General features: G+C 37.7%; 1 protein-coding gene across 6 annotated transcripts in view; it reads left to right on the top strand.

The window, feature by feature from the left end:
• The window catches only part of ehf (ets homologous factor), a 34063-nt gene extending 29391 nt beyond the window's left edge, over window positions 1-4672 (top strand). For 3 of the 6 annotated variants that reach the window (XM_079602846.1, XM_079602845.1, XM_079602847.1), the window contains 8 exons: window positions 113-221; window positions 1155-1412; window positions 2487-2543; window positions 2720-2779; window positions 2927-2995; window positions 3839-3868; window positions 4083-4278; window positions 4378-4672. In XM_079602846.1, the coding sequence (XP_079458972.1) occupies window positions 122-221; window positions 1155-1412; window positions 2487-2543; window positions 2720-2779; window positions 2927-2995; window positions 3839-3868; window positions 4083-4278; window positions 4378-4477 (870 nt within the window). In that variant the 5' untranslated portion in view covers window positions 113-121 and the 3' untranslated portion in view covers window positions 4478-4672. The remainder of the gene's footprint in view (window positions 1-112; window positions 222-1154; window positions 1413-2486; window positions 2544-2719; window positions 2780-2926; window positions 2996-3838; window positions 3869-4082; window positions 4279-4377) is intronic. The other 3 variants (XM_079602849.1, XM_079602850.1, XM_079602848.1) reach the window with 1 other exon arrangement.
• The last annotated feature ends 11015 nt before the right edge of the window (window positions 4673-15687 follow it).

Here is a 15687-nt window from a genome sequence, read left to right on the forward strand (position 1 = left end):
TTTATGTCCGAGGCTAAGTTAGACTTTTCTAGTCCATGTTGATCTTCCAAAGTTGCATTGGGTGAATAAAGGCAACAAGTAAAGTTTCTTTTCTATATCATGTATTCAACAGCACTGGATCATGGTCCGTCAGGCCAGCGGTGTCATGAGTATCCCAGCTACTGTGAGTTTCGACAACCAGCTACCTGCTTCATGGATGGCCCACTACAACTGTGCTGATGGTAAATTTCTCTTTCATCTGAAACACCATGAACTAAGGAGTCTAAGAAGGTGCACTTATGGTTATTCTGCCATCCAGAGTAATTCCAGTTAAGATTTTAGGTTGTAGGTTTCGTTTATCACTAATCAGCGGGGACTCTTTCTGGCGTGTTAATCATTTACTCTAGCAGTCACTGCTGGAGTTACCAGGTTATCAGTTGCATGCACATGGGACCATGATAGAGATAGTGAAAGTGATTCATACTTATCTAGAAACCGTGTGAGGTACTTTTTATGCTTTTTACAGTGTGGAACTGAATCTTCTACAGTGAATATTAGTTTCACCACTGCTGAAAAGACTTGTTTAGCTGTTCAACAGCATATATTATGTTTTGGATCTGATGGTCCCCACATGTGATGCTACTGTCCTAGCAGTCTAGCTCAGAGACCTTCAACCCAACTCCTGGAGACCCACTATCCTGCAAAGTTTAGCTCCAACCCTAATCAAACAGACCTGAACCAGCTAATCAAGGTCTTCAAGATTGCTTGAAAATCATAAATAGGTTTGTGGAAGCAGGTTGGAAATAAACATTGAAGGTCAGTGGGTCTCCAGGAGCAGGATTGAAGACCTCTGCTGTGGCTAAACCAGTAAGACTTCCTTAGTCAACCTGCTACAACAAAGACTTCAACCAACTTCACCAGGAATCTCATTGTGCTTATCCTCCAGTTTGAACAGGTCCTAACCAGCATAGAAACGTCTCACTTAATTCTTCTCCAGTTAGTAGTTTTATCTTGTGCACTCTAAACCATGAAGTCTTTCTTTTGGTCAACCAACTTCACTAAAATGGTCAAATGTGGCAGTATTGGTCCACTTGACCAACCAGCATAAACAAGGTTTCAGTAGAGACATTTGCTAAATCCTTTTGAAACTATTCTGCTTCAACTTGCATCCCCAGTTTCCATGGTAACATCCGGTTACACAAGCCGGCTCTGGTCTCAGGATCATCACCCACAGAACTGGACCAAGTACCAGGTGTGGGAATGGCTCCAACAGACGCTGGACATGCACCAAATTGATGCCACCAGCATTCCCTTCCAGAACTTTGACCTTGACGGGAGGCAATTGTGCAACATGAGCTTCCAAGACTTCACCCGGTCGGCCGGATCCGTAGGTGCTATACTTTTCCAGAGCCTGACTGACCTCAAGTGGAACGGTAAGATGTAATTTAGAACCTTGTTGGTCCTTGATCAACCAGATATCAGATTGTTACGTTTGGGTTTAAGGGTTGACTTTGGGTTAGGTCTTCTTGTCAATCAGTAGTTTCCCTTTGATTCCCTCTGACACGGAGTATATTGTGGTTATGGGTTTTGGGGTAGGGCTAAGAGTTGCGGTTATGTGGGTTTATCTTTCGATTGTTTGCTATAGGAATGTTGTTTCAAGACAGTTAAAGGATGATAATCCAGATTGGATCCATAGCCTTGTGGGCATGGTGCAACATTACTTCAGATGACACGAGTCCCAACTCGTGGTCCATTCCTGATCCCATTCTCCTCTCTTATATCTATTCATTTCCTGTCTCTTTGACTGTCCTATCAAAATAAAGGTAGAAAGGCCAAAAATAGTAAAAAAAAAAAAAAAAAAAGGATGGTAGTTCAGGAACATTGAACATTCCATTGAGTGTTCAACTAAAATAATATGACGGTGTGTTTTATCATTTTCAAATTAAGTGTTATAATTGTCAGCAAGTATCCTTGTCAGAGGGGATCCCAATTTTAATCACTAGAAGCATTCTTTTGTGGAAAAAATAGTGTTTGTTCTAGTGAAATCTCACAAGCATGAGCTTGGAAAGTCCAGCCATTGAGCATTTGTCCCTCTTGGATTCATTATGGTATACTTCATGGGAATTGTTCACCCAGTATTCACCCATAGATATTCCCATGAAATTGTTTTTAGAGAAACAAATATATGAAATGTATTGTACATTTCCATGTACTATGCTACAGTATAATGAATCCAGAGGGGTGCTGCTAACAAGACCCAGAGGTTAATAAACAGTCAGGGCTATACTTTTAATACAGTTTCCATTAGTGTGTTACTAAACCTAATAAAAATCCAGAAAAACATATAAAGGTGACATGTGAGAACCATGCCAGCAAGTTAAACTGGTTTAAGATCATGCGGGAATGTCTTGGAAATTTGATGATAGTCATTGCACAACATGCACTCTGTTTTGAAGACATTTTTGGACACTCATTTTGTTTTTGTTTTTTTTCTCAATGTCTCACAGGTCAGTATGGTCAAACAGATATGGTTATACCAGGGGACATTAAAACAGAAATAGATGGTGAGTAAATAATCAAAAAGCTTTTTGATTTCGTTTTAATCCATAAAGATCACATAATTTGTGACTTTTAACATTGACCCGTATCTGCTGCTGAAAACAGAGTTTACCGATTCTCTTGAAAGAATTGTAGACTTCTCATGTCGCAATTTTGTGACCAAGTGCTTCAATTTCCTCAGCAGATTTCCCATGTTCAATCCTCCCCTTCAAGGAAGAACCCAGCTTTTACAGCCCTTCAGGTACCTGTGAAATTCATTGATGACTTTTTAAAACTTATTTTTATGTGATTTACATGTTTCCTATGAAAATAAGATGATGTGTGTTCATGTATGCACATATTGATCTAATGGTTTGACAATATTGTATCATATTTCCTCTTTCCTCAGAACTGTTTGATATCAAAAGCTCATTCCAGCCCAACGTCACATTGGCCTCACCGGCTCCCTCAAGCCCAGGTAAATGATCTTAATATGAAATTTCCTAAAGCTAATCCTAAAAACAGTATTGCTTCCTCTCTATGCCGATATCATGGTATGGTAGTGGTAATGCTTATATCTGTTGTTCAATTATCCTGTTGCATATAAAATCTATTAAGTGAATCAACATGGTTATGGGTTCAATTCCTAGGGAATGCATTAACAGATAAAAATGTATTTATTTAAGTTGCTTTGAATAGAAGCATTTGCCAAATGCATGAATATAAATGCATAAATAAATATTTTTACAGACTAATGTTCATAGTTATAATACAATTACATTGGAATGAATAATAACTGGACTACAAAAAGGTCATCAAAGCACCCTTAAAGTGACGTGAAGTGAAACTAATTTCACTTCACTACTAATTTCTTGCTAAAATAGACAACAAAGGTGAAAAAAGTTGGTCACAAATTGACATTTACACACAATCTGACCACCAAATGTACCTTCAGATGCCATCTTTATTTTTTAAGCATAACTGTCACAGAATGGAACGCACAGGATTGTGGGATATCAAAGGCAATGAAGGATACATCTATGCTGCCTTTAAAAATTGTTTGATGAAGGTATCTCGGGAGACAGGAAGTGAAGCTACGTGCCTTAATGCCTTCCTACCCTGGAATGCATCCTCTGAAGGCAACATTTTTAAGCTTCAGGACGCAGCTCATATGACTCGTGCACTAGTCTTCCAAAGCCATCAAATATTTTAAAGCCAAAACTGGAGTTATTATTCATAGTTATTGGAGTTTCTTGATCCAAAACGAAATGTGAGATGTCCCTTTAATAAATATGGTTTCATTTCCATTTTCTCCTATCAGATCCCAAACGGTCACAAGTCAAAAGACACAGTAAGTTGACATGTTATTAATATCTTACTTCCCTAAAGGTTTTTTTTTCTCTTAATGTGTTCTGAGCTTCACCCAGCGGTTATCTTTGAATACTTGACAGTAGCACATACCGAAACCTCTGGCACGTGGATGTGCTTTTTCAGGTTTTTTAAACCGCTTTAGATTCCTTTGGTTTCTCATCTCTCTACATTTACACGATCTCATATTTCTACAGACCCTCGTGGGACGCACCTGTGGGAGTTCATCCGAGATATTCTCCTGAACCCCGAGCGTAACCCTGGCCTAATCAAATGGGAGGATCGCTCCGAAGGGGTTTTCCGCTTCCTTAAGTCGGAAGCTGTGGCTCAGCTTTGGGGCAAGAAGAAAAATAACAGCAGCATGACCTACGAGAAACTCAGTCGAGCCATGAGGTAACATCTTCCCTGGAGTTTTGCAACTTTTTAAAGGATTCTGATCAGTATTCCGAGCTTCTCACATGTTTCTATCTCTCTCTGTTTTCACCTCCAAAGGTATTATTATAAACGAGAGATCCTGGAACGGGTGGATGGACGTAGACTTGTCTATAAGTTTGGCCGGAACGCTCGAGGCTGGAGAGAGTCTGAGAAGTGAAGGACTTTGTCTTTACATGTAGCTTCCAAGTGAAACTCTTATTTATATTATTATGGCCATTCTATTTTTATTTTATTTTAAGAGATGGGACTATGATGTTATGTTTATAATAATTGTGTACTCGTCTGTCACCTTGTTGTTGTTATTTGACTATTTTTAGATGCTCTTTAACACTTTGTTTACATAAAAAATGTACCAATGTTTTTTTATGAATTTGAATTTAAAGCGTAACAGTTTTGAATATATACCGTGAAAAGCTTCTTTCTTTCTTTTTTTGAAAATGAGAAATATCCAGAGGACAACTCCAGTTTGGCTTTTAAAAGGCTTCATTGTTCTTGAATGCAAGTAGAATGAACTTTTTGAGTAGACTTTTACCATAGTAAAACAGCAAGGAGTTGAAATGAAGGACTAAAATGTATAAAAGCACTAACAATTGCAGGTTGTGGTTTTTATTGATATGACTGTCAATACACATCATAAACCACAAAAAGACAATGTCAAGTTTGTATTAATGCTTGTATATAGACTGTGCATTTTGCAATTAAACACTAATAAAAACATTTTTTAAACACTGAATGAAGCTTTTATTTCCTCGGGGCGAACACAGAACATTTAATTGAGTCATTTAATTTTGTATTTATCTGTGAGGGACACATTAATTAACATCACAATGATTGATACATTTTGCCAGATTTAGCCAAAATGGCATGGCTACATTTTATTTCAAATTAATTGGTGAAAATTAAAAAATTTCTATGAATTACATGAATCCTAAATATGATCCTATATATATATATATATTCAAGTTGTGAACTCACCGAAGAATGCAAGAAAGATTAAAGTTAATTTCAAAATTGTAAAATGTACTTAAATGTAAGGGAGTTTTGTAAGACAATAGGCCCTATTTTAACGATCTAAGCTCATGGTCTAAAGCACAAGGCGCAAGTGTACTTAGAGCGTGTCAGAATTTAATTTCGCTAATTTAATGACGGAAAAATGGTCGGCCCGCCCGGTGCATGGTCTAAAATCTTTGACCCTATTCTCTTAATGAGTCTTGGGTGTGTTTTGGGTGTAACGTGCAGTAAACCAATCAGAGTCTCATCTCCCATTCCCTTTAAAAGCCAGTTGCGCTTGCGCCATGGCGGATTCAATATTTACATTGCAGAATTTGTAAGCGGAAAGACAGAACGCTTCTCCAGATCCAACCCGATCTCACGACAATTCGTACGAATTTTATTAAGTGGCTAATTCGTACCAATTCATACGACCCCAACGAATTTGTAAGATTTTTGCTAAATCGTACATATTTTACAAGTTGCCAAATTCGTATGAATTCGTACGAATTACCTAGGCTAACACTGACCCCGCCCCTAAACCTACCCATCACGTGGGTTTAGACAAATCATACGAATTCGTACGAGTGAGGTCGTACGAATTCGTACGAATTAGCCACCTTTTAATCACTAGTACAAATTCGTACGAATTGGTCGTGAGATAGCATTGCCAGATCTCCTCGTGCGTGAGATTAAAGCGCGCGAGCAGAACATCTACTGGACACGCCGGATTCCACCATCTTTATGTACACAATAATAATATTTTACAGTGTAATCCTTTTATTTTTAAGATTTGGCATGTTTGTGTGCACGTCCCTCTGTGCGTAATAACAGTAATATAGGCACATATTACTAATGTGCCCTTTAAATAACAAAAAAAAATACTGCGTCATTGACTTTAGACCAGGTTTCAGTTGGTCAATGGCGCAGTCTATTTCAATTGCCTCAAAATCAACACGCCAACAATGCGCCTGAACACACCTCTTTTTCAGACCAGCACGCCCATGGGTGCACAAATGGGCGCAAATCCATTTGTTATTTAAACAACGTGGCGCAGGACGTGAGAATGATAACTGCGTTGGGCTGAAACTAGCAAAAAAATGCTTGCGTCGCGGCTAGTGCCGCATTGCGCTGGGTGTATGATAGGGCCCTTAGAGTACAGGACACAAAAATCTTTTTTCTTTCTAAAAGACTTGACTTATACATAGAAGATGAATTTCAACCTGATTGAACCAGTGGCCAATAATGTCCCGGAGAGTTTGGGAACGGCTCATCCCTTCACACACGGGGACAATGCTGGATGTCAAAGCAAGTCTTTTATTTTCCTTTTTGTTGCTCGGATGGCAGTGATAGCTAATGATTTGCAGCAGCTGTGGCCAAAGATGTTGTCAGTGCTGAGTTATGTTAGATAAGACGAAATGCCAGCGAGTTAATTGTTCCATCGTGCGTGTCACGGCCACAGTGCTGCCACCTCCGGACAATAGATAAACGGCTCCCTGCTGCTCCGTGAGATAAGAGCCGCTGACACTCTCTGGCCTCACTCTTTGTCTTCCTGTCTGATTTGTCATAGGCAAATCCCTCTCTCACCTTCCAACTCTGTCCCATCACTTTCTAGAGTATTATGGTTCTCTTCATAAACGTGATTTCACAGGGATTTATTTTGATTTATTTAATCTTTATCCACACCCACAAAATTTGCCACTGTATGGTTGTGTTATCTCTCCATTCCCTATCTCCAACTAAAGAAAACGGGCTCCTATCATGGAAGGGGACCTGTAAAACAAGACACCGGAGCTGCAAACGGGAATAACTGAAGCGTTGCTGCTGGAGTGAACAATGCTTGTCAACAAGTGTATTATGTCAAGATAATGCACTTAAGACTATATAGTTTCTGTAACTGTGAATCATAAACCTTTGGTTGAGGCGTTTTGTGACTAATGCGCCAGTGCTTTCAAACCAGGGCCCCCTGGGGGTCTGAGGAGGAACTGCACGGACTTAGCAGAAGACAAAACTTTCTTAAAATATTTTAATCATTAAGATATTATAGTTTTTTTTTTAATAGTTTGCATTAGTTTTTATTTTTACAGTTTCTGTTTTCATTATAATTTTTGTTAAAATTTTAGTTATTTTTTTGTTTGTGTCATTTTTAGAAAATAGAATGAATAGAATGAGGCATTTATATGGCGCTTTCATGTACTGTACACCCAAAGCGATTTACAATCATATCAGGAAATATCTCATCAACCACCACAATTTTTACTCGTTTTCAAAAAATATATATGTCTATTTAGCTTTTAATTTTTTATTTCATATTTATTGATTAATCTAGTTTAATGTTTGTTAGTTTTTTATTAATTACAAATACATGTCCAACACATTACTCCATTTTTATTAACATTTTATTGTAGTTAGTTCATTTAAAAATATTACTATTTTCATTCATGTTCATCCATAATGCGTTACCTAATAAATAATTTAAAAAACTTATTTATTGATTTATTTGAATTAAAATATTAATAATTTAAATTAAGTATGTTGAAATTATCAAAAAAAGATGTTGTGCATTGATATGTCATTTTGGATTTTTAATTGATTTCGTAAACATATAACCTTCGAGTTACATGAATTTATGATAAAATTATTTTTGGCTTTCTTTATACCTGCTAGTCTGGGTGAAGGGTCTGTGAAGGTTGAAAAGATAATTTTTAATGGCTATTTTTTTAGGGTAACTAGCTGTATGGGTCAATGACAATATCTTGAATTGCTTGTTATTTGGTCTATTGTTGTTGATATTGTTATTTCCTCTTTCTCATAGTGGTGTTGGTGAACAGTTTCGGATTCTGAAAGGAGCGTTTGGTTTAAACAAAACATGAGAAACCCTGATTTAATGCATGGAGCTTCTGCACATAAAACACAACTTTTCCACATGAAATCCATGGATACTGCGCTCAAAGGCCATGGCATGGAGAGAAGAGAGGCTGTGATAGAGAAAATGAATGGTATGTCTGACAGCGTTTCATCTTTCTCACTGCCTGGTGTTGGAATGAGAAGGAAAAATGTAAAAATGAAAGACGGCCAGCTGTTCGGTGCATGTCGCAACACGCTGCTTGGCCAAATCACAGGCCGATGTGCTAATAAATTCAGAGCTAGGCCGAGGGTCACACCTGACCACATACACGACAGATTCTTATTTTTGGGGCAGAAAAGCTGTTGCATAACTACATGCAAGACAAGAGTGTGTGATTTAAATACAAATAAAGACTCACTTTAAATCTAATTGAATGTAGGCTATTTATACCTACTTATCTGTACTTGGAAACTTAATTCAAGATATTTTAATTAAAGGATATTTCTACTGGAAAGAAATACAAACGGATTTTTGCAGCTCACACACTTGCACGTCTCATCAAATTTCACCCCAAACACACCTTTATCCTTAGCAAACGATAGCATTAGCATTCTGTTTTACATGCTTGAACTTGACACTACACTGATTATGTACCTATTTGAATGCGCCATGTGTGTTTTACTGAGACGGTTCATTATTTAAAGCAGGTTGATCATCAGATGCAACATCCAGAACAAGGAAGTGATGGCAGATAACAACAGTTGTAAAGACAGTGGCAACAGATGGGACTCTATCAGCTGATATTGGATCAGAGGAGGCTTTGTGTTTGTTCTGTGTAGACTGGATCCATCTTATCTCTTAGCTTCCCATTCAAAATCTCCTTTGAGGTCTCATGTGAGGCGCATTAGTTCGGCTGATGATGGCAGGGCTCGATTGCTAAGAGGCATGAGTCAGCCATGTTGTGTAATGTAAAAAGTTTTCCCTATTTTGTTTGCTATAGTTTAACAACATGCACTATCGCTGTATTTGCAGCACCAACAGATGATAACATTCTGTTTATTATAAAAGCGTATACAGCGTTTTGTTGTCTGTCGCTTTAAATGGTCTAGCTCGTTAAAGAAGGATGGATTCTGATTGGCTGTCAATGTTTTTATGGGGGGAAAAAAACATTATGAAAGAGATTCCAACGACATCATTCCTCTGTGATGTTTATCTTATAGTTGTGGTGTGGACTTCCCTATTCTCACAAAATTAGAACAGATATTAAACTTTATAACATAAAAGCTATATTGTTATAGTTATAGTACTTGGTGAGAATGGCCCTTAACTCAAATCAAAATATGATTCAGTGTGACTGAATCACATATAGTAATCAAACGTCTGTTTTTACCCTCATGTCGATATATATTTATATCAAAATTAATGTGTCGTTAAAATGTAGCAATTCAGATGGGCCTATTTAATAATAATAATAATTCATTACATTTATAACAATTCAGAGTCAGATTTTTATTGATCTGGTTCCTTTTCGCAAAACTGCTCTGATTTATTATTGTATCGGACTGACCCGATTCTCGAGTTAAACTATGTCATGGCCATGGGTCTGTTCCTCACATTAAATCTGCCGTATGATATAACTATATTGAATATAGCTCGTAAATCTGACTATGTTAAGGTTTTCCATCCATTTTAACTGCATGAAAGAAAACAACCAGCCGCATATTTCTCTTCATAATTTATCTTTTAGTGCTCCATAGAAAGTAGGCCTAAATGTTTCTAACGTGGTGAGTAAATTAGGACAAAATTAAATATGTTTAGCTGTCTCTTTAAATAGTTTAGACCTTATTTATACGCGCTACTGCTCCACTGACCATACGCTGGTCACTCCGCTGCACACCTCAGATCACTTCCTCCTCACTCTCAACCTCAACCTGCCTCAGAACACAACACAAACTCCTCCACAGGTCACCTTTCGGCGAAACCTACGCTCACTCTGACTCTCTCGCCTATCCTCTTTGGTCTCATCCACAGTTCCTCCACCTGATCAGCTCTCAACACTAGATACTAACAGTGCAACTCATACTCTTTTCTACACTTTAACATCCTGCTTGGACAACTTCTGCCTCCTTTCCTCCAGGCCAACCCACGCCACCCCCTCTGCCCCCTGGTTATCTGATGTTCTCCGCGAACATCGTTCTAAACTCAGGGGTGCAGAGAGGAAGTGGCACAAATCGAAAGATCCTACTGACCTTGGTCTTTATCAATCCCTCATCTCTTCCTTCTCTGCTAATATCTCTACTGCTAAAATGACTTACGATCACAACAAAATGTACAATTCTTCTGACTCTCGCATGCTTTTTAAAAACCTTCTCCTCTCTTCTTAACCCTCCTCCTCCTTCATCAACCCAAACAGCTGATGATTTTGTCACATCCTTTATAAATAAAACAACCATCATCAGCGGCCAATTTACCAAACCACAAACTGAAACACACATCTTACCAGCTAACACACACATTCTACCCTCCTTCTCTCTGCTTTCAGAGGCAGAAGTCTTCAAACTCCTCCTTTCCAATCGCCCTATTACCTGTCCGCTTGATCCTATTCCCACTAATCTATTTCAAGCCATTTCTTCCTCAGTTGTACCCGCACTCACGCACATCATAAACACCTCTCTTCACACGGGTACTTTTCCCACAACATTTAAGCAGGCTCGGGTAACCCCACTGCTTAAGAAACCCACTCTAAATCAACCACATCTGTAAAATTACAGACCGGTATCCCTTCTTCCATTCGTCGCAAAAACACTTGAATGAGTTGTTTTCAACCAGATCTCTTCTTTTCTTACACAGAACAACGTTCTGGACAACAATCGGTCTGGTTTCAAAAGCAGACACTCAGACACTCTGAGACTGCCCTGCTCTCGGTAATTGTAGCTCTGAGACTAGCAAGAGCAGCATCCAAATCCTCAGTTCTCATCCTGCTGGATCTGTCTGCTGCCTTTGACACAGTTAACCACCAGATCCTAAATCCTAAAGACGAAGGGCATCTCGGGAACCGCACTCCAATGGTTCAAGTCTTACTTCTCATGTAGGTCCTTCAGGGTGTCGTGGAGGGGTGAGGTGTCTAAAACCCAACATCTAGCTTACTGGGGTGCCTCAGGGCTCAATGCTGGGACCACTTCTCTTCTCCATCTACATGAAATCACTAGGATCTGTGATTCAGAAACATGGCTTTTCCTATCACTGGTACGCTGATGACACACAACTCCAGCTCTCATTCTAGCCTGATGATCCGACGGTTGCTGCTCGCATCTCAGCCTGCCTGACAGACATTTCTGGCTGGATGAAGGACCACCACCTTCAACTAAACCTTGCTAAGACAGAGTTGCTTGTGGTCCCGGCCAACCCAACACTTCACCACTACACCACAACTTCTCCATTCAGCTAGGTTCATCATCCATAACTCAGCCAGGAACCTTGGAGTTGTGATTGATGATCAATTGAACTTTACAGACCACATTGCTAGAACTGCCCGGTCATGCAGATTCGCCTTATACAACATTAGGAGGATCAGGCCCTTCCTATCAGAGCATGCTACACAACTCCTTGTCCAAGCACTTGTTCTATCCAGGACTATTGTAATGCTCTCCTGGCTGGTCTTCCAGCTTGCACTATCAAACCTCTCCAACTGATCCAAAATGCAGTTAGAGTGGTCTTCAACGTTTCGAAGAGAGCACACGTCACTCCTCTCCTCACAAAATGACACTGGTTGCAGTTGCTGCTCGCATCAAATTCAAGTCACTGACTTTTGCCTACAGAATAACCACTGGCTCTGCTCCCTCCTACCTAAACTCATTACTTCAGACTTATGTGCCATCCAGAAACTTTGGATAAAAGCGGCTGCTAAATGAATAAATGTAAATGTAAATTACCGACAGCATGCGTTCACTTTTAATGCTTCACATTATTTTTCAAATAGTTTAATAGAAGAAAGAATTCTTCTAAAGAAACCCTTTGAGTTACAGGGCTATTACATTGTTTTGATAGAAAGATAGAAAATGACACACACACACAAAAAAACACACACACATTTAAGACTCGGATGAGTGATGCAGATCTACAGTAAAAGTAGAAAGCGCCATTGTTACATGAATTAATGTAATATTTACTTAATATGTCAAATATGCTTTTCAGGCATACTTCCTGCTCCGGTATCACACTTGTTTAATTAACCTTTTTGTATTTTATTCTTTATATTTATATAAATTACTAAACAATGCAATAGAGTAACATTTATTTATATACATTTGTTGCATATTTTGTGTGGACAACAACACATCATATTAACATATAAACTCAACATATTGTTTGTTTAATTTAATTCAAGATGACAAACACACCGAACAGGTGAAACCTGTGCAGAGAAGCTGTAGTTTCCTGTAAGAGCCTCATACCAGTGAGAGGGGTTTCCCCTGCATACTAGGTTTAAAGGCACTAACCCACCATGCAAATATCTTCATTAGAGCCAGGCCTACTTATTTCCTGGTCAAGAGTCTTTGGGAAAATCAAAAATGATTATATACATACGCAGAAACAAAAACGACAATGCTAAATTGACCAGAGGTATTTCTTCCTTCCTGAAAGGTTGATAATAATGTGACGTAAAGTTCTGAAAAGCAATAATGAGACTGAAACTATGACTTTGAGGGAACCAAATGTCTCAAAACTTTTGAGATTAAGCGGACCAAATGTTTCACTTTTGTATTGTTATTCTTGAGCTAGACACCCAAACAGAGTTTTGACAGTAACCATAAACACCTATATTAAGTGTGAGTCACATAAATGTTTGAGACAATCACACAAAGGTTGGCATTCACACTTTGCTGAACTTGATACGATGGAAGAGACAAATGTAATCCATTAATACGAGTCATCAGTCAGTCTTTAGATAATTATAACAAAAAGGAAGAAAATACATTGGCTGCAAAGTATGTGTGAAAGATTTTTTTTCTTTCTGTTTCAGTCCACAGCGGATTTGAAATGACAAGCAGTGTTATTTAACTTAATAGTTAAATAAATAGTTATATAAAGGGACAATTTATGTCAGGATGACTCAAATATGCCTTTATTTCACTCAAAAATACTAACAAATGGCAAGGAACTGGAGTCCCATGGTGTTAGGTTTATATGAGATATTATGTTGCATTTCTTCTTCTTAATTTGTCACTTTGGTATTATTTTATGAATATAGGCAAGTGAACGCACTTGCCTTAAAGAGATAGTTAACTCCAAAATAAAAATTATGTCATAATTTACTCACCCTCAAGTTGTTCTGAACCTATAGTACAAACCTGTATCCAAACAGTTATTAAAAATATATAAAATACAATGGAAGTCAATGGGGACCAAAAACGGTTTGGTTATATTCTTCAAAATATCTTCTTTTGTGTTCTAAAAAACAATGAAACTAATACAGGTTTGGAACAACATGAGACTGAGTAAATGATGACAGAATTTTTATTTTTAAACTCTGACAGAGGATATAAAGTCATGTTATATTTGCAGGCAGGCTGTATGTCAATCTTTTTATACAACTTTTTGCTGAAAGCATGCAAGCATTTACAGAGACGCCCTTTCCCACAATATGGTGTTTAAGAAGAAAACAAACTCGTTTCATTGTTTCTTATGTGATTTTAATTTATAATCCATATTCTGACTGAGATATATTCATAGTCACATCAAAGGCAATATTCCCAGAAACACAATTAACAATGTCATACACGTAAAAAGACCCATGAGAACTAGAGGGAACTTCCTCCAATGAGAAAATATGAATGAATCGATTAATCACTTAAGATGTCCAGCTATCTTAAGTGTAAACAAAGCTTTAATGGAGAATAGGGAAGTGGATTGTTGTGGTTAAACCAGATTAATTTGGCTATGTCAATAGGAAAGCATGGTCTTGATTCCCTTAAATTCGTTTCCTTAACTTACTGTCAATGTAAAAAAAAAAAAAAAATCATATTTAGAGTCATAAACTATTTTCTTATCAGCGACAGTCGGATCAAGAGAGCTACGCCATTTGCAGCCACTAGAGGTCAGTGTAGATTGTAGAAACACAATGTAATCATTGTGGAAGCTGCACAAGAATCACAAGTCATAGTTAATATTCGCCAGATTGTGAAATTATACTCTTTTTTGTTGTTGTTGCAGTTCATGTAAATTCATAAACAAAAATAGACCTGAAACCTTTATCATCGAACAGTAGGCTCTATTTGTATTAATTTGCTATTTTGTTTTTCATTTAATTTACAAAGGAAACTTGATCCACATTTTCAATGTATGGTAAATGCAACCATTTTCTACATTTCCATGTATTGTATTTTTTATTTTGTGTTAAATATGTTAATATGTCCTAGCAGGTTTGGAAGGTTAAGGTGCTTTTTAAGGTGTCTAAATGTAGGCTTTCCTCAAATCTTTTCCGGTCAGATCTTTTACTCAAGTGACTTAAACAAAAACAATAGATTAGCTGTTGCGATTTATTTGCCATCATTTCAACAAAACACTCTAGATAAGAAGTTGTTAGCCTACATAAGCCCGAGTGCCTTAAAAATAAAAACATGTTAAATATGCAAATGGGATTCAAAAGAAACAGGGAAATGTCACTCATGACACATTATGTTTCAACATCTGTAATATGTTTTTTTATTGCATTATGTCATGTAACACATTAATCACATATTTCAGATAACATCTCAAAAGATTTTTGACAATAGGCTATATAATGTAGCCTACCAGTAATCCCTGTTTAGCAGCTGTTGTCTTTAACCCTTTCATGCATAGGTCACTACAGTGGCCAGCTATTCAAAAAGCCATTTCTTTCGTATATGCATGGGTTTTGATTGCACAGCTGCACATCAACCACTACAGTGGACACTAGTGCATCATCCTATGCACTGCCATCAAGCCGTTGTGTGCGGATTTTTTTTCTTCTCCAAACCAAAATTAAGATTAAGATTAAGATTTATTTAAGGTTAAGGCTAAGGTAGGCTAGGCTATGTATTGTCCCAGAGGGAAATTTGTCTTGGGCTCAAAAATACAGCCACTGTAAAACAAATAGTAGCCTAAAATGACAAAATAACACAACACAATAACACCATATAAAACATAAATTGGAAAGAGGAACGACAAGGGAAACATTTGTATAAAAAATTCAGATCTTCTTTTTCATGCCCAAAGAGCAATAAAAACACAAAAATCCTGACTGAAGTCGTCGTAACTCGTCTTCATGCATGAAAAGGTTAAGTCTCGATGTAAATTTTATTTATTTAACTATCTACTTTAGAGTTAATTTAGAGTTTCGGACGAATTTTAAATAGTCTTTCTGGACTACATAATCCATCACCCTCAGCAGCAAGTATACCAACAAGTTCCGCCTCCTGCAACATGATTGGCTGGTGTGTGGCTCTCACATGCGATCTGTGATTAGACCGTTGAGACGTCGTTCAAACAGCCGCACCAACCACAAC

Source organism: Phoxinus phoxinus (genome assembly GCF_949152265.1).
Source record: "Phoxinus phoxinus genome assembly, chromosome: 25".
NCBI classification, from domain to species: Eukaryota; Metazoa; Chordata; class Actinopteri; order Cypriniformes; family Leuciscidae; genus Phoxinus; species Phoxinus phoxinus.